This window comes from Manis pentadactyla, chromosome 8 (assembly GCF_030020395.1).
Source record: "Manis pentadactyla isolate mManPen7 chromosome 8, mManPen7.hap1, whole genome shotgun sequence".
In the NCBI taxonomy this organism is placed as follows: domain Eukaryota; kingdom Metazoa; phylum Chordata; class Mammalia; order Pholidota; family Manidae; genus Manis; species Manis pentadactyla.
This window is the reverse complement of record NC_080026.1, coordinates 125,554,664-125,580,509: the sequence shown is the minus strand read 5'-3', so window position 1 is coordinate 125,580,509 and position 25,846 is coordinate 125,554,664. Positions and strand designations below refer to the sequence as shown.

At 35.3% G+C, this 25,846-nt stretch overlaps 1 protein-coding gene across 1 annotated transcript in view; it reads right to left on the bottom strand.

The window, feature by feature from the left end:
* Positions 1–4,403: 4,403 nt before the first annotated feature.
* FHIP2A (FHF complex subunit HOOK interacting protein 2A) overlaps positions 4,404–25,846 on the bottom strand; it is a 32,970-nt gene continuing 11,527 nt past the window's right edge. Inside the window, exons 4-17 of the mRNA XM_036898694.2 lie at positions 24,558–24,662; positions 23,978–24,100; positions 19,156–19,449; positions 18,780–18,976; positions 17,574–17,688; positions 16,978–17,054; positions 16,700–16,892; positions 16,344–16,513; positions 15,831–15,974; positions 14,857–14,947; positions 12,676–12,819; positions 8,234–8,374; positions 7,772–7,875; positions 4,404–7,667 (exon numbers count right to left, since the gene is read on the bottom strand). Coding sequence (XP_036754589.2) covers positions 7,562–7,667; positions 7,772–7,875; positions 8,234–8,374; positions 12,676–12,819; positions 14,857–14,947; positions 15,831–15,974; positions 16,344–16,513; positions 16,700–16,892; positions 16,978–17,054; positions 17,574–17,688; positions 18,780–18,976; positions 19,156–19,449; positions 23,978–24,100; positions 24,558–24,662 — 2,004 coding nt within the window. The 3' untranslated portion in view covers positions 4,404–7,561. The remainder of the gene's footprint in view (positions 7,668–7,771; positions 7,876–8,233; positions 8,375–12,675; positions 12,820–14,856; positions 14,948–15,830; positions 15,975–16,343; positions 16,514–16,699; positions 16,893–16,977; positions 17,055–17,573; positions 17,689–18,779; positions 18,977–19,155; positions 19,450–23,977; positions 24,101–24,557; positions 24,663–25,846) is intronic.

Here is a 25,846-nt window from a genome sequence, read left to right as displayed (position 1 = left end):
CTTTCTAAAAATAACCCAGGAACCAGTAGAAAGACTCATCATTTACATCTATTCAGCATCTTTCTTAAACAAAACAGGCTGATAGGTTTTCTCTTCTAAGGAGTTAACGGTATCAGTTGAGGGATTGATCACACAGCTCGCTGCAGGACGGTCCAAAATACAATGGCCTTGTAATCAGGAAGTAGAGCAATGGGAAGCTGTGTAATGAGAACTTTTCAAAATGGCCTGAAAATGGTGTTGATGCTGAAATGTTCAGCCCAGGATTATCTGTGTCAAATTAATTATGCTTCCCTAGTCTTTTTCCTTCTACTGAAATAAAAATGATACTAAATGAGCAACACTTCTTGGGAAGATATACATCAGCTTTTTCTTTGAAATACTCAGAACTCAATGAATATCAATTATACCATATGCCATGCATTGAAGACTAACCATTAAGAACTGTGCAAAATTCTTTTTATTTCAATGTCACATTCCAAAGAAAAAATGCCCCGAAATGGTTCTGCACATTTGCATTTACAGCATTTATTATTTTTAGGATGTGATTTTGAACCCGAACTCCAATAAGTTGTGTGCTTTAGCCAACATTGTTTTCAGGGAAAGATTTATTTGAAGCTGCATCACACAGGATCATTTTAAGGAAAATGCAGGGCTCTATAAAATGAAACCTGTTTATTGTCAAGGAGTCCCAGGTACATGGACTATAGGAGCAGTATTTCAATCCTAAAAGTAGATGTTTTCTTTTCTACTTCCACTTCTTTTGGAGCCCACCACCAATTCAATTTAAGAAAAAGGCCTACTCTCTAATCATTTCTAAAACAGAATGGAAATAAAGATCACAGGGCACTCACATAACTGAAGCAGCCAACAAGGATTATAGAACCACAGAAATGTTCTGTGACTTGTTACATTGTGGATAAGAGCATCAGGATAAAGAGATGCAAGAAGGAAAGCACATTTTAGACATGGAAGAGTAATGTTTAAGGAATGGCTAATTTGTTTCCCTCTAGAAATCTTCAACACGTTGTTCTCTTGGGAAGTCTAATCAATTAAAACCCTACATGCTCTTCCACTTGTGAGTAGAATGAGGAATACATTTTTCATGTTGTTACATAAATTAATCTCATCTTCAGGGCTTTGAAATACAACTTTATCCAGACTATAATGGATTTGTGTGCCATCTCATCTCTCTGCATTACAGTGAAATTGATTTCATGATTCCTTACTCATAAATTACAGGCCTGGGGCAGCAATAGATTTGGAGATGCTTTTGTTCTGTTTCTCTAGTCTCCCAGGCTGGGGAGTCCCTGGCTCTTTTTTTTTTTTTTTTCTATACCACAACTAGCTTTTCAAGCTTCAACTCTGGATATAGTTCCCAAGCTAAAAAATGCATTTTGAAAGAGTGATCTGTTAAAATCAAGGTGCATTTCTGGCTTGTTTGAATCCTCTAAACTAAATATCCTCCCTGAAGCCTTTAACACATCACTGGAATCAACATTTTGCTAGGAATGAAGAGAATGATCAGTGTGTAAATGAATGCACCTGGCAACAGAGCACCACTATGAAACTAAGACCTACAAAACTCAGTGGATGCCTTCTTCCTCTCCTCAGCCTCACCTCCTCAAAGGGAAGCAAAGTAACCCATAGTCCTCCTTCAATGTCTGACAGTCCTACTGGGTCCAAGTTCTGTGTCAGCATTTGGTTACTCAGTTGAGAGAATTATACTGTAATGCTCCCCTTTAAAAAAAAAAGTATCTTTGCTGTTTCCTTGGTAACACTGACTAGTCTAAATACTGACTAGTCTAACCAGAGGGAAGAATAAGATCATAATAGAAAACTCTAAAGCACATAATATAAAACCATTTCCTTAATTCCTCAGGTTCTCCCTTGGGAGATCAGGTACTTCCTTGAGGCTGGTCTCAGGAAGGAGGACAGGAAAGGAAACAAAGGCAGGTCTCTTCACCTTGCTGCCTGGCATCCTTGCTTTGCTGGGACCCCAGCCTGTACATAAACCTGCCTTCTAGCCTGACTCCAGGCTTAAATTTCAGGAATGGATAAGAGTTAAGGGATGAGAACCCAGTGGCGATTCACACATTTCATCTTTTCACAGATCTCTGGGATGTGGCTTCTAAATTCACCTCTCCTGCTTCCATCCATCACAGTTGGGTCTCTCTTATTTGGATATGCAGCCACCTTGTGCCCCACCCAGGTGAGAATGAAGAGTGTGGTCAAGGAAGCACTGAGTTATAGCAAAGAGAAAGATATGACTCTACGATTTTACTAAACCAAATCTTACCCCTAATGTTCAGGTCATTTTTTAAGCCTACTTGAATCTTTTGGTTTTAATATTTCAATTGACTTTCTGCCTTCTATATGATAGTTCTAGAAGGAGAGAATTTAAATTTGAACAGTTAATTACTATTCACCAGCTGAGAAAATATAGGCCCAAAAGTACAACTGTTTGGGCTGATGCTTTACACAGACCTCAGAATGAAAGTGAAAGGAAACAGACTAATTCTGGTAAATATAATAGGATACAGGTTTCCATTTCTTGCCGAGTTGGACTTCATAGTTGTGACTTCTCTGAATATCTCGCCTATCTACACTTACATGCAAGAATTCAGTCAAGATATATTGTTATTTATTTGTGTAAGCACACTGAATGCTCACTGAGACTGTGACTTGAGGGCAGAAACTGCTTGTTTTCCTAGCACCTTAAAACCTGGTTCATAGAAAGTTACCAGTAAATATTTGTTGAATAAACCAAATTATTTTGTTTTGCTTTTTTGGTTGACATGTGTCCTATTTCTCATGCATTTTACAAATGCTATTATAACACAAAAAAATCTCTAATGCACACAAAAGAAAGACTTTCTGCCTTCTATATGATAGTTCTAGAAGGAGAGAATTTAAATTTGAACAGTTAATTACTATTCACCAGCTGAGAAAATATAGGCCCAAAAGTACAACTGTTTGGGCTGATGCTTTACACAGACCTCAGAATGAAAGTGAAAGGAAACAGACTAATTCTGGTAAATATAATAGGATACAGGTTTCCATTTCTTGCCGAGTTGGACTTCATAGTTGTGACTTCTCTGAATATCTCGCCTATCTACACTTACATGCAAGAATTCAGTCAAGATATATTGTTATTTATTTGTGTAAGCACACTGAATGCTCACTGAGACTGTGACTTGAGGGCAGAAACTGCTTGTTTTCCTAGCACCTTAAAACCTGGTTCATAGAAAGTTACCAGTAAATATTTGTTGAATAAACCAAATTATTTTGTTTTGCTTTTTTGGTTGACATGTGTCCTATTTCTCATGCATTTTACAAATGCTATTATAACACAAAAAAATCTCTAATGCACACAACCATCAAAACCTATGAGTAGTGAATGCACATGAAAATAGGCTTAGGTGGATCTCTCTGATGTCAGTCGTGAAGTATGTATAGATAAGTAAGGTTAGGAACAGTCTCCCAGGAGCTAGGCCCAAAGGCAACAATTTCCCTACTTGCCTTAGGGCCAACTAAAACCTTTTCCATTTTTTCCATGGATCCTCAGCATCAAACTGTCAAGCAGTGCTTTTGCTTTTTTTTGAGAAAGAGATATATACAGCTTTTACTTGAGAGTTACTCTAACAATATTTTAATCTTAACAATTTTACATTAATCTTCAGATTCCCTTGAATTAACTAGCTTTCCAGATGAAACATAGCAAAATTCTTAATTAGCAGTCTGAACCAAGTTTTTGGACTGGAGACCTGATTATGCATTCTTAAAATGCAATTTTCTCTTAAAGTAGCTCAAGGCAAGGAGAGTAGTTTCACCTCTTCGATGCCTAAGCCTTACCTCCCTGCATCCTTTCAACCTGTTCCTTGTTATTTCCTTCTAAAATTATTTTGAGCAACAGTGGCTGAAAAGAATCATGGTTAGGTGGGATTAATAACTAGCTTTTTTTCTTTCTGGCTGTGCCATGTTATTACATGTTTCTTTCCAATTAAGGGACTTTGACAAATGCTCAAGAGAGTGGACTAAGTCTAGAGTCTAACTGTTCCAACTGTCAGCTAAAGAAAAAAGTTTTTATAGGTATTATATTAAGGAATAATGCTTACAATGAATTGTTTTTGTTAAGGCTTGTATAAATATTTCTTCTTTTAGGGAAATGATTATTAAGGAGTGGGGTGAAAGTGTATATGAGGCTCTCCCAGGGGGATTTTTCAAGCTACACATTTATGCTCTACAAATATTCTGACATAGTCCAACAAACTGTCTTCTCATTGGAATCAATACTCTAATGACCATTAATTATTGTGTGTCATATCCTTTTGTGTTAGGAATTATTGTCTTAGGCTTATCAGTGAATGTTTCCAATTAGAATTCTAGAAAAATATAAGAAGATATTTTGTTTAAATTACATTATTTATTTTTAGATCATCCCTCTTGGTCCTGCATGCATTATTAGCACAAAAAGTTGAACTTGATCACAACCTCCTTTGAAGAGAGTAGGTACACATCGCCACCTGAAGTTTCTTCATAAACGGCCCAAGAATCCCAGGCCTTGGTAACACTGTCAGCAACCTACACAATGTTCATAGAAAAATTTACCCAATATCCTTTGTTTAATGTAAACAAGACAGGAGGCAAACAGAGTATTACAGTGACACTATTTTACAGGGCCCAGAAATATGATTATCATGTTTTAACATATCAAGTGTCACAATGACATGCATATTTTGACTAATTGTACAACCCAAAATATAATTACCATCTAATTTCTGGTTTCAGCATTTCACTGAACTTCTGTCAATACCTATGAACTCCATAATTAAATGGTAATGTATATTAATGCAGTAATTTATGGTAATGTTACCATGAATTATGAAGTAATTCCATAATTGGTGCCCTGTAAAGTCAAGTGTAACAATTTTTACACTAGCAACAGTGTAAGCAAGCTAAGGATTTTGGTCCTTATATATATATATACATATATATATATATACACACACACACATGTACACACAATAATGTACAATTAAACCAAAAAGCTATGAATCCATTCATAGCTTCTATATTGCACAGATACATTATGAAAACATTAATTACATAGTTTTAATGTGAGCACTACCATGATAATTGGCTAAGGACAAATCTGAGTTCTATCAAGTAAAGAATGTGGCTCATTACTGAAAATAAAACCAAAGACTATATTGTTAGAGTTAAAAAAACAAATGTACATACCTATTTTTATCAAACTTAGATATGCAAAGCAAAGCTAAAGTTCAGTTGGAACTCTCTATGGCAATCAAATGTTAAGGTGGTACTTTCTACCCAACAGTGCATTTCAGTCACTGTTTTACAAGTATTGAGTAATAGAAATATTCAGCTTCCAAGGAAAGACAGTAAGAAGAAAACTAGTAATGTGCTACAATTTTCATTAACTAATCCAACTCACTGTGAGAACTTGTGCTGGCTCTAGGTCTGAACTAAATATGAATAAAAAAGAAAGGAACTTAGAAGCAAAACAGTTTATACCTTAAGCTTTAACTGATTACAAATCAAAGTCATTACAATAACTTAGGAAAATAATTATATCTTAAGAAGCAGCATACACACACAGAAATGTAAAAGTTAAAGCTTTTCTGAGCTTCATTTCATGGATTAGCTATAAGGTCCCAATGTGAAATCAAGGGTAAAATAGTATTTGGTTTGAGAGGTAATATCATTGCTATCACACCTGCTGAACACTACAAAAACATTAAGAAATATCTAATATCTCTTAATGCCTTATTTTAAATACACCTACATCAAAGTAGACTACAGCTACATCTAAAAATGGAAATGTTGTAGTGTTCCTCACATGGACTGATCAATAAATACAGCAAACTGAACAATGGTTTCCCACCATTAAAAATCATTTTTAAGAAATCATGCACAAAATAACTATCTCCCACTTTTGTTTTTTCATTGTGTTGCTTAATGAATTTCTTAGAATGAGCTAGCAAAGATTTACATTAAATTATAAACTTTGTCTTCTGTTAACAGTGGTTAAGCATTCTAGAGACAAGAATATTCATAATCTTCCGATATTTTGTTCTTAATAAATAGCAAAAACTATAAGTCAGCAAAGATAATAGAACAAAATTTTAGCAGTAGGTGTAAAACATGCTTTTATGCTCATGCCACATGATGTACATATGCAAGTGTGCTACACAAAAATAATTTAGGAAGGGAAACAACAGCTCCTTTCAAGCTGGAAAGTTTGATAGTCTGCTTCCCCAAGTATCAGTAAATGGAAAGATAAAGAGGAAAGTGCTGCTGCTTAACGTTTCAACTTAAAAAAAAAAAAAAGAAGAGGATAGCTTAAAAGCAATATTTGAGTGATAAGCATCACTTAAAGGAAGAACAGAAAGTGGATTAGCAAATACCATTTTGTAAATCAAGTACAAGCATGCTGTGCATAGCGCAGCTTTGCTAAACTTCCCACACGTGTTCCGACATATATACCCAATTTACCCAAATTCTTTAACATGTAAACAGGACAGATTGGTTTGTTTTTTTGTAAATCTGTTTAGAATCATTTAAAACAAAAGACTGAACAAAATGAAAAAGAAAAATGTAAACATTAGGGAGGCCACTGGCATTTTGATTGCAGCCAAAGAGTTATCAGTTTCCCACCTGTACGCTACCATGCATTTCAGTAAGGAAACCAAATTATAAAGCAATTCTATAAAGCAATGTTCGGAGAGGGAGAGAGAAAAAAAGGTTCTCAATCCAATTACATGTTAATTAGCTTAAAAAATACTATTTAGCAAACACTACCAACGTTGAGCACAAATTGAACATTGTTGGAAAAATGACACATTTTAAATAAATTGGGACCCATACATGAAAATTAGTCTCTAACATGGCTATGTGCACAAAAGAGTAAAAGAATGTTTCTTTAAAAATATATATATTAATCAAGAATTTCTTTATCATATTAAAGTGTTATTCTTAGAAAAGCTGAAGTTAATGGTGCTCTACACATTTGTATCTATTAACTCATTTGAACGTTTCTGAATTTTATTTTTTCTCATTTACAGTCTTTTTCATATTTTGTTTGATAAGAATTCTGACCTTAAAAAGTTATAAAATTATTTTTTGCTACTTATTAATCCAAAAGAATATAAGCATTTGAGTCCCAGAGAATTTCAAAATGCTACCTGAAAGGATCTTAAAATAACAGAAATATCATCAGTTATGACATCAGAAATTTTGCAGCTTTTCACACAGGCATTAGAAATGCTTACTTCCTGAAGTTCCTTTGATTGTATCCTGGATTCAAGAACATGCAATTTTTTATATAGAACCATTATGATAAAGCCAATGAAAACAACATTATACAACATTTTTCTGGAAGCGTCCACTCAGTGGGTTGGTTCTTAATGGTTTCTCTCCAGTTCATAGCAATACATGATTTGAAAAGGCTTTTTATCCTCTCTTGGCTGGGCAGATCTGAGTCTTTTTTGATGAAATGCACACAGCAGTTCCGTTCGCTTAGTCACTTGGAAGATGCTATTTATGGTGGGGAGGAAGCGTGGTATTTCACAAACGCAACGGCCGCCAGCTCCTTACAGAACTCTTCCAGCACAATCACACCCTCCAGCAATGTGATGTGGTCAACACTGGTACGAGAGGAGCAGGTAATGAATCGATTCAAGATATTAACAGATTATCAAGTTTTGGCAAAATTCTTAGATTAATAAAATGTGTAAAACACTTGACTTACATAGGGCCTTCAGGTTCCAAACCCAGTAACCGCTTTCTGACTAAGAGAAGCTTGGGAGTAAAGTCTTGGATGCGCTGGATTCGAACCATCAGGTCTCCAACAACCTGTATCAAGGGGACAAAAGGAACTCAGCTCCTGAAATCAACTACATGGGGATTTTCAGGATGAAAAAATACTTCATTTCCTACTACCAAATGAGGAATGCCGTCTTGCACACTTCACACTTAACCATCATTGAACAAAGGACTCATACCTATTTCTTAAAATATAAAAGTTACATTTATCACTTAAAAGAATGAATTTTTATTATTTTCATCTCCATGTTCTATAATAAAATGATTACTTCTAAAAAGCAGTACACAGTATTTTTCATTATGTTACACTAATTACCTACAGTGATATTAAGAGGTTAATTGGATAGGTTTATCAGATCTAGAGAATAAAACAGAACTAGAAACTCACCCTGACGATGACAGAGAAGAGAGATCGGCAGCCGGAAGCAAGGTTCACGTACGGATCCAAAAGGTACTCGTGTATGTGTGGGTGAGGGAAAAGAGAGAGTCTAGACAACACCGAGGTCACCTGTAAGTTCACATCATATGGCTGTGGAGAGGTAAAAACAAAGACATTGGACGTTATTTATAAGCACTTAATTTACCATTTCAATTTGTCTTTTCAAGAAAGGAAAATCTACCATCTTTTCCTCTCTTCGCATGCTCTTCTACAATGAAAATATCTGTAACTAAATTAGCTCTCACCATTGCAAAGTACATTTATCACAGTCCTAAAACTTAACAAAAAACATGAATATAAACATATAGAAAAACCAAATATATAACATAGAATGTCTTTTTATGCAAGTTGTTTTAATTAATGAAATAGTTTAAGAGGTCATCAAAATTCACTAGTCACATGTAACACTAATTACAAACAACAGAGGACACAAGAACAAAGACAGAAGGGAAGGTATTAAAACACTTTTAAATACACTAGACTAATTTTAGAAATTATATTCCTCATCTCAGATTATCCAACTACTGCCAATTACCAAAGGTATGTATATAATAAAAATACAGTCACACCCATCACAAAACCTTGTTCAAAGAACAAAAACATTTGGGGGTAGAAATGACTACCATATGCCTCAAAGTGAATGAAAAGATCTGCAATGGTGATTACAGATAGAGACCATCTCATACACTGCATGGGCGTTATCCTCCCAGACAACTGTTGTGTATAGTTCCTCATACATTTTCTTGTATGTAGTATCAGAATTTTACTTGGATTCTAGTCCTTTAGTTTTAATCTATTTATTCTTCATAGAAAGTGGCTTGGAGGTGCTTTAGTGAGTCAAAATCAAAGCAACAAGCATACTGTACAAGAAGAGCTGCTATTTTTGTGCCTAGAATTTTCAGCACCAGTCTCTCCTACCCAGTTTTTTTCTAAGCAGCCAAAGGAAACTGAGGGAGAAGTGGCTGCAGTGAGAAGGCTGAAAAGAAGCCAGGTGACTGGGTGGGTGAGAAACAGGTCACAGCGGGAGGAAGGGAGAGTGATTCAGGACCCTGCAAACACTGACCACAGGCTCTGAGTATTTCACTCTCATTCACTGAGCAGCTTTTAAACCCTGATCATAATGAACACCAATTAAGAAGGTAATGTTTGGCATTCAGAGGACAATAAACGGTCAGGTATGTGCCAGAAGGTATCAGAGATCCTGTTATGTGAACGAAACCTCAAGTCCTGTGTGACAGGTCTAATTGTAAGTCTTTTTCACTTACTACTAGGTTCATGAATATGGATTTTCTGGGAAAAAAGAAAAGCCATCCCTAAGTCACCCTATTCAAAATCTAGCCTTAAGCAAGATGAATGAAAAGGAGATACTATTCTACTAAAGAATAGTTTGAATTGTATATTCTCCTACTTGATACTTGCAACAGAATACCCTTCTCCAAGACTCAACTAGTAACAATGAATTCACATTAAACTGTTTTAGGCACACACCTACACACAAAAACATTGTTTAAAATATTTAAGAAGAATGCATTTGTTAAAAATGTAGACAACATCATTTAAAATAAAGCAAGTACAGTTTCATATGGGACTTCACTTCAGGTGGTTCAGATTTTACGTTACTAAATTCTGCCGTTTACAACTGCTTAAATAAATTAATCAACAAAATCTGGCTTTAAACATTTTACTGCCACTTCAATATTTTATCCATATGGAGTTACTTAGGTTTTTAGCTTTATTTGGACAAGAATCTATGTCTTTGGCTAAGAAATTTAAGGTGATAGATTATTTTTTAATACTGTGAAATGAAGATAAATTTCACCTAGAAATTAGCTAAATTATTTAAATTCAACTAAATTTTAGATAGAAATTGTTCCACCATATCCTGAAATGGTCTCTACTTCATATTGGTAACAACTTTAAATAAAACAAGTTGGCCTTTTGGGGATTGTTTTTTTAATGCCTATTATTTTTTATCCCTTTATTTTGTACTTTATACAGTATTCACCTGAAATGAAAGCTAACCAGATTTTTCTGACATGTCAAATGGACTTGGCCCATTTTTGACTGAGCTCACACTAAATACAAGGTCAGAATTTTAAAGCACACTGATGTCACCAGCAAACTCAGTCTCAGTCTTTTGACTAAAGGCCAAGAATGTAGATAGTCAAAATAATAAGACTTAAGGCAAATTTTTAAAAATCTCAACAACTGATGTCTCTTAAGTTTCTAGTAATACCTACATTTAAGAAGATTTTTTTTTAAGTATCTGAAATTGCTTTCTTTGTTTAACTCTTACAAGTAAATCCAAATAAGAGGTTAAGGCAAATAATATCAACTTCACTTTAACAAGAAGAAAATGTGACAAATGGCTGAGTGAGTTTCCGACATCAAATTCTTCCCTGTCAGGGCAGGAACAAGAACCTGGGCTTCCCTACATTTTTCTTGGTATCCTTTACATTCTGCTGTGGACCTTAGCATTTTACCACCTTTTAAAAATCACCAGCTACAAAGAACACTAACTGTTTTGTGCTATAAGGTATTTTTGAAAAATTAATGTTGTGAGAACCCAAGTGTCATGAATACTTGATGTTTTAACTTCGCAGTTATACATATAGAAAACTAATTTATTAATTGTCCATAGTAAATGTTTAATCCTCACCTGGTTATCCTGACCCCATGGGGAGTATATACTTAGAAAATATAAGCGAACATCATATTCAGCAAAAACATTTAGAGAAGAAAGAAAATGAAACTAGAACAAGCCCTCTTAACACACCAGAAGTCATGATCATCTTTGAGATCTGACTATATAATGTTCTTACCAAAAAAGGCATGGAATACCAAGGGTTTTTAAAGACAACACATTTCATATTAGCCAGAAGTCATAGTAACTGATACTACAGATTCAGCTTTTATAAAAGAATTCTAGGGTTACAGGAAGAATGACTGAGGCATCAGCTTGCACTGTGAGTGCTCTCTGGTGAAATAAAAAGAATTTTAAGCATTTTGGAATAGTCTGCATTCAATGTTACCTTTTGTGCCAGCCCTCTACAAACTGAAGGAAAAAAAAGCTCAAGTGTGATGAAGATTCAGAATAGATGTTTCAATTCAATTAAGAAACTACTTTTTAAATTTAGGCTCCTTTTTAGTGCTTTTGGTCAAAATTTTTCAAGACTACTGGCTTGATAATGATTGTTAAGTCTCTTGTGTGTTAGTTGAATCAGACCCAAACTAAGCCTGGCAAACCAGCACAAAAAAACACAACGAACTGATAAACCCTGGCCACTCAGGACGTTTGCACAGCCATGACTTACAGCGCCTAACACCTACAGCAGCTGGATTTAAATGCTTTGGTTGTCAAGCATAAAATGAACAATGAAAAAACGACATACTAGAAATACAGCACATGCTATATCACAAGGTTAAAAGAGAAAAGGGACTTACTCTTCTGACTGATAACTATCAGGAACAGTAACTGACCGAAATCTAACCTAGTGAAGTACTTTTTATAGTTTATTTGACTTTCTGGTTATTGAAGACAGCCTGCTTATGAAGTAAGTTTCTTTTATAACTCTCTATGCTCACGTAAATATTTAACTAAAATGCTAAAACACAACACAAAATTTAGTACACAATTTTAAATTAGTTCCAAGTTGGTTAACTGAGTTTCTATGCTGAGATATTATGCCAGGTTGTTTTATCTCAAGTGCATATCCCAGGGCATAAAGCATTTCAAAGCTCTATCAGCACTGCTTATTTGTCAAGGAGAGAGGGAGGGAGGGATTCTATAATCCCAAATTCATTTCTCCTGCCTGACAGTAAGACATACATAGCAACATACCAGCTGACGGTGATTTTTATCCACCTCAGAATAAGTAAATTTACCTTTTTAATTTCACCTCCCCCTTATGAAAATGAGCATCATTCACAAGTTCTTTGAAGAAGCAGGTCCATCTAATACTGTTCTGCAATTTTAACGAGACCAGTGTTGACATGACATTTAAGGTCTTTGCAGTTGAACCTTACAAAGTTGACTCTATCTGTACTAAAACTATGCTAACTATACTGACTAGAATGCTCCTAAGTCAGTCATAAAAGGAAGCACCCTATAGTCACTTCCCAAACATGTTAAGGATATTAAGACATGGCCTCTAATGAGAAATTAAATATGCAGTTCTAACAGCTATCAGGCAAGATAAATGCTTTTAACATAATGAGTGCATGGGAATCCACCAGTCATTGGCATATCAAGCTTTATAGAAAAGTCATTTATTGGAAAAACTAAGAGAACAATAAAATTACTTTACTGAAGACCTAAACTGAGACTTGGGATGAACTTATGGTGAATGGTGACAAAATAGTACAAAAATTAGTATTTTAAAACTGATTACCTGATCAAGAATTCTTCCCATTCTGTCAAATAAAACTTTCAAAAAATGACCTTCAAAGAAAGCTGCTTCTAAATTGCACTTCTCCAATGCTTTTGGAGACCCGGGCCATTCCCATCGTAAGCAGATAGCACAGTAGTCCCGGAACTGAGGAGAAAGCATTTGGGTCATTAAAGAAGAACCATCCCAAACAAACTGAGACCGAATAGAAATGGTTTTCTCAAACAGGCACACACAAACCCATTTGGATGCTGAGGGTCTGCTCTGTGTGCAGTGCATGGGAGAGGGAAGAGGAGATGATTGAGATAACGTAACCAGAGGCGCGAGAGGAGATTATACTCGCCAGGACCGACATACGCTAATGAAAAAAATGGGCCTATTTTAATTTGACCAAAGCACCCCTGTAACAACTGTGCTTCTGCTCTGTCCTTAAGAGGAATTTTATCCTTAACTTCTTTTGATCACAAATTTAGAGAATATTTAAAAAGGAAAGTAAGTCCTAGTTACATTTTCAAATCTATTCTAAAATGTAAGGTTAATAGATGAACAGATGTACGTTATCTGAGAAGGCAAGCTTGATTTTCCTATAAAGCACGTATACCAGGCATGCTGGTAAGACAGAATAAAACAGCGCTGCTCAAAGTGCGGTCCACCAACTGCTTGCTACTCTCATGAGGAGACAAGTACAAAACCAGGAGTAAGCATTTAGAAAACCTGCACTGTAATTTAACTGAGTAAATTCTATGCTGAATCTAATAAAATAATTAGGGCATGTATTTTGTGTTTTTTATTTTCATTTTTCTAGTAGTCCATTTTTATTACATTTTACAAAAGTGTTGGTCTGTGATAGACTGGAAATAAGAAGAAACTGGCCTCTTACTATGTAGAGTTTATCACTGGAATACAGATTTTGACAAGCACAAGACTATCTCATATAATAAAAATTAATTTAAAAGTCTTTCCCAATATGTAATGTACTTGAATTTAAACAAAAGAGATTTAGAGTACAATTTCTTTCCACATTCGTTCCCTTTCCAGATTATCTTTATTCAATAAAGCAAAATTACTTTGACCTCTCTAGCTTATAAATTACCTGACATTAAAACAAAAAATTCTCACCATGAAGCACTAACTTCAACTTCTTAAAGAAAAATGTATTTCAAATCATTAAAGTCAACTGCCTCAATATATTGTGAGTTTTGAACCATTTGGCTTGCAATAGACAATTTTCTTTATAAAACCACATCCTAGTATTTAATAAAGCATTTTTACATTAACACTTGTGAAACTCTGATCTAGAAATAGTTTTAAAATTTTCAATCCTTTTTGTTTTCTAATATTTCTGAAACAATCATAAGAACTGCATTTTTAATCAGGAAATGGAAATGAAACTTTACAGAAAAAAATAAAGGCAGTTTAAAAAGCCAATTGGCACTACTGAATTTGGTACTAATTTAATTGCCTTTACTTCACAGGGAAGTACTTGCTACCTAATCCCTCGTTACTCAGGTAGTGATGGGGTCTTGAATTCAGGCTTAAAACATTATGAATGAATTAGAGGAATACTCAAATCAATTGTTTAAAGCACTTCCATCCAAAGAATTTAAATGAAAATAAAATGTGTATTTTTCTGACTTAAGACATTTTAACATTTGGAATTTTTAAAACTCTATATAGAGGAAAGAAGACTGAGAGAAGGCCATTTAATAACTAAGATGAGACCTGTGAGAAAGTAGCTTCAGTGAGGTAGAGAGCCAGCCTGCAGGGGACAGAGCAGGGAGCGAGTGTGACAGAGGTGTCCATACACATCACTGCTTGTGTGGAAGGGGTGGGGAGGGGCAAGGGAGGGTGGCAGGCAGAATCATTTAAAGATCAGCTTTTGGATCCAAAGGGAAAAGGATTTGGGGGAGTTATCATTTCAAATACAGAAGGAAAGGAAAGAAAGAGAAGAGAGAGGGAGGGAGGGAGGGAGGGAGGAAGGGAAGGCAAAAAGAAATCTTAAGATAGGGACACACAGTCAGTGAAATGCAAAGGTCACCTGCAGAAAGTCAAAGTCAGGAGAGTGAAGTTGACGTCTTGCAGAAAGAGGGAAACCTTTGGAGACCAACTGAGGGAAATGTGACAAGATGAGTGTGTGTGCACTCTTACTAGATTTCATTTCAAAACATGAGTTGCTTCTCTTACCTGCCTGTGAGCATCTCGGAGGTAGGTGTCATATCCAGTGCCCTCAACATGGTAGGATGATTTTGCTTCATCGGGTACCAGACAGAGAAAACTTAAATGAAAAAGTCCTAATCAATAACATAAATACTCTCCCGATTCAATACCTTTAGAGGTACTAAACTAGTTAGTGATATCTTCAGTTGAGCCAAGTATTAATGCAAATGGAAACATGGGAAAAAATTTACATGTTCTTAAATATTTATCTTGAATCAGTCTTATAATTCACTGACTAAATACTTTTTCATTATTTAAAAGGTTTTACTAAAAAATTACTCATTCCATTTAAAGTAGAAGTAAGCCTAAGATGACTTTTTTTTTCCTTTTACATTACAGCACAATGACAGGTTGGCCTGATATTTGTTAATCTCAGGAAACTGACTTTTAAGTAATGTAATTTAAGATTCTTATGCACTCTAATTTTGCATCTTGAGCCACATGCAATTTTCTCTAAAGTCATCTGCCAGAACCAGGCATATTTATCAGTGCAGCACTGCAAAGGAAGACAAAGAAGAAAATTCCCACAGAATGGGTACTTTAAAAAAAAGGTAAAGATACAAACTAACGAAAAGGAATAGCCCTATGCTTAGCATACACAAGTACCTGCCTATTAAGTACAACTTGTCAGGCTGGAAATTTTCATTGTTGTTTCAGTTGGGAATTACTTAAAATTTTTATATTAAAACTAAGTAGGGTACTTTGAAGGTGTATATAACCCTACTACTCATTTTTATTTCTATACCAATAGGAGAGTTTTCTCTTTTGCTATTGACTGTTACCCCTAGGCTGTCACTTGCTACATAAACATGACAAAAAGCTGACATAATCTTTAGATTAAGGAAGGGAGGATGCAGTTCATAATATATCCCTGTAACAATCTAAGAGCAGAGCTATTATATGTTATAAAAACAACTAAAAGAGGTATAAGTCAAACTCACCTATTTACAATTTTATGGACTTCAGTTTTTCCATCATTTTTGGGGTGGTCTGGAGTAGCAGGAGGTGAAGAAGTAAGCCACTCTTGATTTGACAAAGTGTTATCTGGTGAAATGTCAGTAAATAATGGATCTTCTTCCAGATCTCTAAGTGTAATTTAATGATGTATAAAAAAAAATTTATTATATTTTCTAAACCCCAAAATTTCCCACTATGTTTTTAGGAAATATTACATAATTTTGCTAATGAAAGAGTTATGGAAAATGTATTTATATCTTATAAAGAAATTAATATTTTATATGACATCAAACTCAAGAATATATGGATTTTGTTTAGGTTTAATGAATAATATCACCTGTAATTTAAAGGGATGGTGATATAACGGCATCTAAATTTTATTTTTTAAAATCTTAAACTGTTAAGAGGTATTTTTTATGGATAAGGGAGAAAAATAAGAGAGAAAATTATAGCTCTATATAAAATGCCAAATTCGTGGATTTAGAAAGGAAACTTACACTGCTCCTGCTATCAATCCATTCTCCACCACATCTTTATCTTCTGGGCACACAGGTTTATATTCTGTATAATTTCTTTCCTCAAGATTTCTTAGGACCAAGTTGTAAAGAATGTGCTCATTGGGTTTTTGTAAAAGATGTTCAAACATTCTTAAAGTCATTATACTTATCTGAAACCAAAAATGATAAATAACTGAAAAATATTTTTAAATAAGTTACTCTTTTTGTCATACTTTAAGTCATGCTTTCAGTTTTTAAGCCACATGAAAAAGAGCCCATATTCAAAACATCACAAGTATATTAAAATCAGTATTTCAAAGAATCTAAGTCTAACTCTAAATCATTAAACAGCTCACCTCATCAGATATATGATCACAATGTTCAATTAACCTCTGTCTTAAAGGATGTGTGCTAATTTCTGCCAGCGTTTCTGGTTCCCTCTGTTCTCCAAGGATAAAATAAACCATTTCTTGAAGCAAAATGTCAGACGTTACTTGCCGAACAATGCGGTGCAGCAGAGCAGTTGATGTCAGAATACCCATCTCAGAACTGCACGTGACAAACAGGTCATTAGTGGGCAAAATAACAGAGACACAACAAATTTTTTTTTTTTACAGGAAAAGAGGCCACTCACGTTTGCATTAACTGAGGTTCCATAACACCAATAAAAAATCGTTCATGAACAGCTTTGGCAAGAGCAATAGCAGCAGTCTAGAAGATAAGCATAATTTTTTTTAATGGGAAAGGGAGATTAATTTGTAACATCAATAAATCAGTTTGTACTCTCCATCCAAATTAATGTGGAAAAACAAACTTACTTATTACCATCCTGCTGATGGCATACAAGCCTGGATTAGATGTTAGCTATTGGGTCCTTTACATTTTATCTATATTTCTAACAACAAGAGAAACAGGAGAAAAATACCCCAATCAACTTACAGAATTAACATCTCCCCAAAGAGGAGAAATGGAGGGAGACCAATTTTACCTTGTGAAGCTTTCTACTGGAATACTTAAAGAAATATAAGGGCAGAATTTGAACTGCAATTTATCCTATAGTTCAATACACACACACATAGATATATACATGTTGGTTTATTTGGTTTTATTTATTTTACTATGTTATCCTAAGACAATTAAGATATATTTGCACATATAAACTGAGGATTCAAATTTCATTAATAGACATTTAGATTTTTATATTCTCAATAAACAACAAAATCATCAAACCTTTTGTGCTTCCTTTATGAGTTGATCACAATAATCGAACCAGGAAAGAAATGAAATTAAGGCTCGTTTTCCTGGAAATGCTGACGCATCTTCTTTATGACTATATGAGTCCAAGCTGTAGGACAAGGAAGAAATGCTAAGTCCAAAGTTATCCAAAAGTGTTAATCCAATTTAATACACACAGAAAAATGAATGCGCACAAATGAATTCACACAGTGTGATATATTTACACAGGCAATGCTGGATGACAACCAGAAGAGGATTTTATAAAAGAAAGCCAAAGATAAGAGAAAACCTTTTAAAGAGAAGTTATAAATAATTTTCACTCATTAAGTGGGAAGAGAGAGACTACAGAGAATGCAGCTGTAGGAGAAAAACCATTTAGACAGCTTCTCACTGTCCTGCCACAAACTTGACCAAGTAAGAGGAACAAAAAGTCAGGGGTTCTCAGCCACTGGCAATGGGTGAGAAGAAAGGTTAAGGAGGATCCATGGAAAGAATGACTGGCCTGCTTGTTTTCCTGCCTTAAGACACAATCCAGCAGCAATGCTAACCAGTGGGTCTGCCCTACGGATGCAGACAGAATACAGGGTGGAGAAAAACAAGTAAAAAAGCAAAGAAGGGTTAATATAACACCCTGAAAAACACTAACAAGTTACCATGTCAAAGATTTAGACTGCTTATAGGTGGTGAGATTATGGGTAATTTCATTTATGCTGCTTTTCACTTTTTAATGATTTATAAATATTCTGGAATAATCACATTTTCCTGTGAGAATCAAGATAGGGGCCCTAAATGGGGTAAAAGAGTGAGGAAGGATCAGATACTGTGTGCAAGCAGGCCATGAAACACGGGAGACTGCCCTCGAGGCCACAGAACATATTTATAAAAAGAGGATCCCTTCTTTCAGGGTTTTTTGTTTCTTAAGAAAATAATGAGATAAAGTTATTAGTCTTAATGTTATAAAGGTCTTAACTGATCACTGTCGTGGACAAAGAAAAAGTCATTTGAGTACGTTAATAGCTGGACTGTTGCCACACCAATTCACTCCTGATTGATAACAAATTTAAAACAGGACTCATTACTGATCACTAGTAATGTTACTTTTTTCAAAGTTAAATACCTCTATTATTGCAAATAGAAACAGATTTACAAGTGTAGAGGTAAGAAGCCACTTTATGGGCAAACACAAATAATGGTTCTTACCCCCAGTTAATCGCTTCCACTGTCTCAATATCCAGCGGGTCCACGGACTGAGGGAGGGCCCTGTACAGGGAGGCCAGTCTGTCTGTCAGAAGTTCACACAGGCAGGTGCTCTGCGTGAGGCACTTGGCGGCTGCGGGCTCCGGCAGACTGACCAGCAGCATCAAGCCCTCGCAGGCTTTCACAGCGATCCGGCCGTCCTGAGGGAAAGAGCACAGAGCCCTTCAGTTCCTGAATTAGATGAACGTCAGGCTGTTTGGAGAGATTTGACTTTAGAAGGATGTAGTGTTTTACACTAAACTAAGAATAGCATTGTTTTTCTATTTTAAGTACACATAACTGTGATCACGTCAGAAAAAAAGTAAAGATGATGACTCACAGGACTTCTGGTAAGATTTAACAAAGAATTCACTAAGTTGTAGTCCTGGTTTGGACGAACAAGTGTGGCCGCTGGCAGTGAAGTGACGGTGAGACCTTCCACGCTTGTGGACAGATCATCTATCTGATGAGGAGGCTCATCTCCTAATTCTGCTTGCTCCACTCCAACAGCACCAGACAGCTCCTCTGGCTGACAGGACTGCCCTGTATCTGTTGACAAGGAATCTTGACCTTTTAATGTGTCTTCTGAAATTACATTTGGTGCTCCTTTGGAAGCCAGTGGTTTCAACTTATTCTGAAAAGGAATATGCATTTTGTAATATTCACATCAAAAACCTTATAAAACAGAAATCATTTTAATGGGGTTTTCTATAATTAGCATTCACTGTCTAGCCAATGTAACAGTGTTATGACAGATATTATGATAAAAGTGTTATGACAAATGAAAATACTCAGCCTTAAACTGTGTTTTAGGTATTTCTTAATTGCATGGGTATTTATGACACTCTTCACACTGTCTATAAAATAATTTACACTGACCATAAGCAATAAGCAACATTAGTGGTAACTACCTATTACTGAAAACACTGATGTTACTGGGGGGAAAAAAGATTCAGGAGGTTTCAATTACTGTTAGTTGTTTTCTCATCACTGTGCTACTAAAAATATATAGCAGGCTCAATGTTGATTCTTCTAAGTCCAGTTTCCTAAGATTTTCCTTATACTTTGGCTCTATAAATATTGGCTCTATAAAGATAACTCAATATTCTAAGGACATTTTTATTAGTGGTTTTGAGGATAAAGTAAGATTTGCTTGAAATGTTTGCCCCTCCCCACAGCCACTGACCCCCCCAAAGAGAAACTTAACTGAAGCCAATTATTAGTTTCAAGGCAAAAGTATCTTACTTTCCATTTGAACACTGGAGCAAAAAACAAATCACACACACCAGACAGAATGGATCATAAACCAGCCTCTCCACAGGGCCCGCCACAGCATTTACCCATCACAGAAGTGCATTAAATACTGGGTGAATTCAATGTTCTACTCTTCCCAGGTTATATTATGGATATTGTAAATCCCTTTTATTACTGTTAGAAGTATAGTTCAGGCCAATCTTCTTGAGAAATTGAGCTCACAGCACATATATTAAAAGAAAACAGTTCCATGGAACTAAATGAATACATGAAACAACTTCCCAATTTCAAATTGCACATCATCTTACTACACTGATGGACAGTGACTTCAAAGCGGTATGGGGGCGACTTGATAATATGGGTGAATGTAGTAACCACAGTGTTTTTCATGTGAAACAAAAATCAATTGCACATCACAGTCTATCCCACCTAAAATAGTAATGATATTGTTGGGAGTGGTATCTCAATACCACTGTGAGAGAAAGAACAGTCTTAGAATTAACACTCACTCCTTAGTGTTTCTCAGTGTGACTCAAGACTGCTGGCACCATGGTCTTCTGTGGGGCTTGATGACTGCAGGTTCCTGGGTCCCACCCAGACCTACTGAACGAGAGCATGCGGAGGTGCAGGCGAGGAACCAGCGTTTGGAAGAAGCCCCCTCGGTGACAAGGAACTGTTGGCCTCTCTTGCGCTCTGGTTCTTACTGTTCTCTTTCTACTCTGGGACTTCACTGGCACCCACAGCACAGCTATATTCTTAGCCCCCAAATCTCTAAAACCCAGACTGTGCTCCCAAACTGTGTATTTGCGATACCAAATACCTGCTAACTACATCCATCTGGGTATCATGACGTCTCAAAGAGCATCCAGAACCAAAATTACCATTCTTCTCCTCAAAGCGAGTGCCCTCAGGGCTTCCTTTCCTTCAGAGGCAGCCTGTTGGTTCGGGAATTGGAGTGTTCCTCATCCTGTCTCCTGTCTCCAGTACAAGCCGGCTGAGTCCACCTCTGGAGTCCCCTGAGGACTCTCACTTCACTCCGACCTCCTGCTTCTGACTCACTTGTTACTTCCTGTCCGGGTTACTTCACCAGCTTGCAAGTTAGCTTCCCGGCTTTTGTCTCTCCTCTCAAAGGAATCCACTGTACAAGGTGCTACCACCAATTTAACTTCTTACGGCACAGATACCATCATGTAATAACATCTCTGCTCAAAAATCCTCAGTGGCTCCCACAAATACCTCAGCCAGCTTGTACAGGAGCCAGTCAAAGCCTTTGACAATTCCTAGTCCATTTGTCTAGGCCTTTTCTTACCACATATCCTAGTTATATTTTTTCCTGAATGCACCACAAACTCTTTTATCTTACTCATTCTTATCCAAATATCTGTCAAGGTTTATGTCAAATATAACCTCTTCCATGAATCTTTCCTGGTGACCTAAAACAGATGTAATTTCTTCATCCTACAAATACTTAAGGCACATTTACTTTGTACCTTTCTTACAACACCTTGCTCTACCTTAGATGACTGTATCTGAGTATTAGTCTTATTCTCATCAGCAGACTATAAACTTTAGCGCAATGACTTTCTAGCTCATTACCATATGCACTGAACCCGTAATAGATGCATAAATTAGCTAATAAATGAACAGAACTTACATTTCAGGGGATACATGCTTGGGAATTGCAAAGTACTTTTGTTACTATCTATCTTACAATTAATAAAGCTACATTTCTCTGAACATTCATTCCATAAGTATTAATTCAACAGTTATTATGCACCATGCTAGGTACCAGAGAAGCTGTGGGGACCCAAAGATTAATGAGTCTTTGTCTTCAAGGAGCTTATCAACCAGCAGAAAATAAAGTGCATACAAATAACTCTAATGCCAGGGAGACTGTACTGACATTAAAAGCATATGAATAATCCTATGAGTTCAGAAAATGGAGAAACCTACCACCTCAGGCTTTGGAGAAGTACATGCTATAAAACTGTTGCATTATAGCAGATATGTTACTAATTCTGAAGGGTGTTCTTTGCACTGATGTCTAAATATAAATATTTTTCTGAAGATAAAGTAAATAAAGAACATCTCATCATAAACATACATATGCCTGCAAATTTTCTCTGCTTCTAGGCTATGGCTGTGTACTTCTGAACAAGTTTCAGAGAGTCTGAGAAAAATCCCTTAAAGCTTAAGCATGGAAAAAAATCCACACATTTAAAGTAACTAAGGTATCTCAGAAAACTTTAGTAAAGTGTACTTTCAGAAAAAAATGTCATACTTAACCAAATTAGGATATTTGGTATATTTATATCAAAAACTAAAAGGGCTATGATATCACCCTTAATAATAAATCTTTAAAATCTGAAATCCTAAGGTTCTTCCAGCCATTTTGAAGCAAACTTTCAAAATATGATGCTTACTATGAAAAACAGGCATCCCTAGTCCTTTGAACTACTACCTAGAAATTTAAATTCATGCAATTCTGTGGCTTGGCTGTTTACCTACCATCAGTAAGACTGCAGAATAAAATCCTGAAGTACTTATTTAGTAACATGCAATAGAACAAGAACCCACCTATTAGAATGGCTAAGATTTTAAATCAGAACAAAACAAAACCGTAACAAGACCCACTCTGACAAGGATGTGGAACCATAGGAACTCTTACACAGTTTTGACAGGATGCACAATGGTAAACCCACCTGAGAAAACAGTTTGGCAGTTTCTTATGAAAATAAATATACACTTACTACATGATCCAGCAAACCTACTCTTAAGTATTTACCCAAGTGAAATAAAAACCTAAGGTCATACAAAAACCTGCATGTGAATGTTTCTAATGGCTTTACCCATAATTGCCCCAGACTGTAAACAACCCAGAACTTCCTGGAATGAAGAATGGATAAATAACTGACCCTAGCACACCCGTAGAATGGACTACTACTCAACAATATAAGGACCATATTCATGGATGAATCTCAGGTGTATTATGCTAAGAAAGCCAGACCTGAAAGGCTGATTACATTTTATGACTTTCTGAAAAAGAGAAAACTTGGGGCAGAAAACAGCTCTGTGATTGCTAGGGTCGGCGGGTGCAGGAGGGTGACAGAACTGCCGTGCTGCTTCACTGTGGCAGCGATTGCACAACTGTATGTTTGTCAAACTCAGAGAACTGTAGACCAAAAAGACTGAACTGAACTGTATGCAACTTACACCTCAATCAAAAAAAAAAAAAAAAAAAGAAAACAAAAAACTTTTTTAAAAAAACTTAAAAAAAAAAATTTATTTTTATGAATATACTCCTAAATTACTTCACTGCTGGAAAAAAAAAAAGAATGAAAACAAGAAGTACACAAAAATTATTTTCTAATTTAAAACCACAAATAAAATCCAAAATATCAATGGATTTAAGTAAACTAGATTCAGTGACTATGGCTAAGAAAAGAGTACAAAATAGCCAGGCAATCCCAACTGCTTTGCCAGGCTGGAGAGGTGACCTGGGATTATTCACGTCTTGTTCAAATTCACACACATCATCCCTACCCCAGGCCAGATTACCCACACTCACACTACAGCAAGTATGGTGAAAATATGATGGCTTATAAACTCTTGTGACTTCTCTCTCCCTGGTTTTCCTTTAAGCCTCCTTCTAAGCCTTGACTTTGTATTTGTCCAGTCCCTGCACCACCCCAAATATCTGGTTCAACGACAGTTTGAAAATTGTTTTTCTCAGCAGATTTCAAGTGAAAATAAAATAGTGATTGTAAATTAAAAATAATTCTGGGAAGGAAAACAAACTACTGGATATTCACAAAATATAATTCCTTCTAATATTATTCACAGAATTCAATTTTCATAATAATTTTAATGTAAGCATACTTTAAAGATTGACAAGAAGGATGCCATACCTCCAGAAAAAAGTTAACCAAGTAGGGATTTTGTTTCAGTTTGGCACATACGATACAGAGAAACTGAATTTCTTCATTTTCTGTTGGTGTTGCAAGGACTTCACCGCAGAGTCGAATTAATTTCTGTCAAAAAAAATTGTTTTAATGTTATTAGTTACTTTTTTAAGTATGTAAATAGCCATCCATATACCTTAAAGATATTTACATTTTTCAAATAATACAAATACCTTGCATTATTCAGATAAAACACTATTTACCTATATCAAAATTAATTTACTAATAGTAAATTTTTCAAATATATTACCCTAAAAAAAATGAGGCATCTAATAAACTAAACTCTCCTTGAGATATCACAGGGATAAGTTAAAGGAAAAACAAATAAAACTTTAAAAGAGAAATATAAAGACATGAAGTACATTTAATACAGTGTCATGCATAAAGCAAGCTCCATATTTGCTTATTTGCATGTTATTTTTAGGAAAATTTCCTTTATTATTTTTACTCTTAAGAAATCATATACAATTATTTCCATACTGAAAGAAATTAAACCAAATAATTTTATGTAACGGGAACAAAATACCTGCACTGGCCTGTATACATTAATGTGTGGAAGCAGTGGCTGCCGGATTCTTCCCAGAAGCTTCGTGTAGAACACTAACACCTGCTGTTTCATCCCTGGAGGACACTGAGCAGGGAAAAAAGAAAGCAAAACAGAATAGACAATACAAACACACCTACTCAAAAACTTAAAAAATAGGAGTTGATGTATGTGAATGTATCCCACCCTCAAAAGTCAAAGCAATTAGCCAATTAATGACTTTGTCAGAATAAAATTTTCAATAAAATATTAATGACTGGTATTCTAGAAATAAAACTACACCTGGGACTGTAATAAAGCATATGGGACCCTAGGCTGATGAAATTACAACCAGCATGGTGATAATGTGCTGCTGAGATTAGAGTTTGGTTCAGGCAACATCAACCTGTTCATATTCTAAATGCTAGGGTAATATGAAACTTTTACAGTTAATTCCTTGGCCAAAGTAAAGGTAGAATCTTGTTACTTATACTAATGACAGGTAATCAGTAACTTTCTATCACATATATGTAGGAGTAAATAAAGTCTTCTAATACAGTATGTAAATAAAAGGATTTCTACGGTATAAACTGCTTTCAGTCTCATAAAACTTTTAAATTGGTTACAAAATTATTTACGTTATTCTAGGCAACGAATATTTAATAAATAAATTTTTATAGCATGACAGTTGTCTTAAATATTTACTAAACAGTAGTAAAACTGATGATTACTCATGTGGCAGATTAAGAGACTATGAATTAACAAGGTTAAACAAGGTTAATGTGTTCTACTACTAACCTACTTGTACTACATTTACAATATAGTCACAAAATGGTCATTTATTTCCAATGCATCAGCACAGACATGTTATCTGGAAATTAGATTTTTTAAAGACTGCAACACCTTGCTTTATTCAACTAAAACATTAATAGCTGCAATCACCTATATCAAAATTAATTTGCTAGTAGTACAATTACTAACATTTGCTCAAAGAGCAATGAATATTTTTCAATTTAGTGTTGTACAATCCCTCTCTTCAATGGATAGGAAAAAGAAGGAAGGAAAGGAATGAAATGCAGGATATTAGGGAGCAGATATGCTGCCTAGAAAATATGAATTGAATGAATTTAACTTAAAAATGAATTGGAGTCTTACAGTTTTAGTTAAAGGAAACTACCTTTAATACTACACTATTCATAACTCTGTTCGGTGTTTAAACAAATTAGTTTGGTTTTTTTTTAGGTTGATTTTCACGTATATTATATAAAGTCACAAAACAGAACCACAGATTT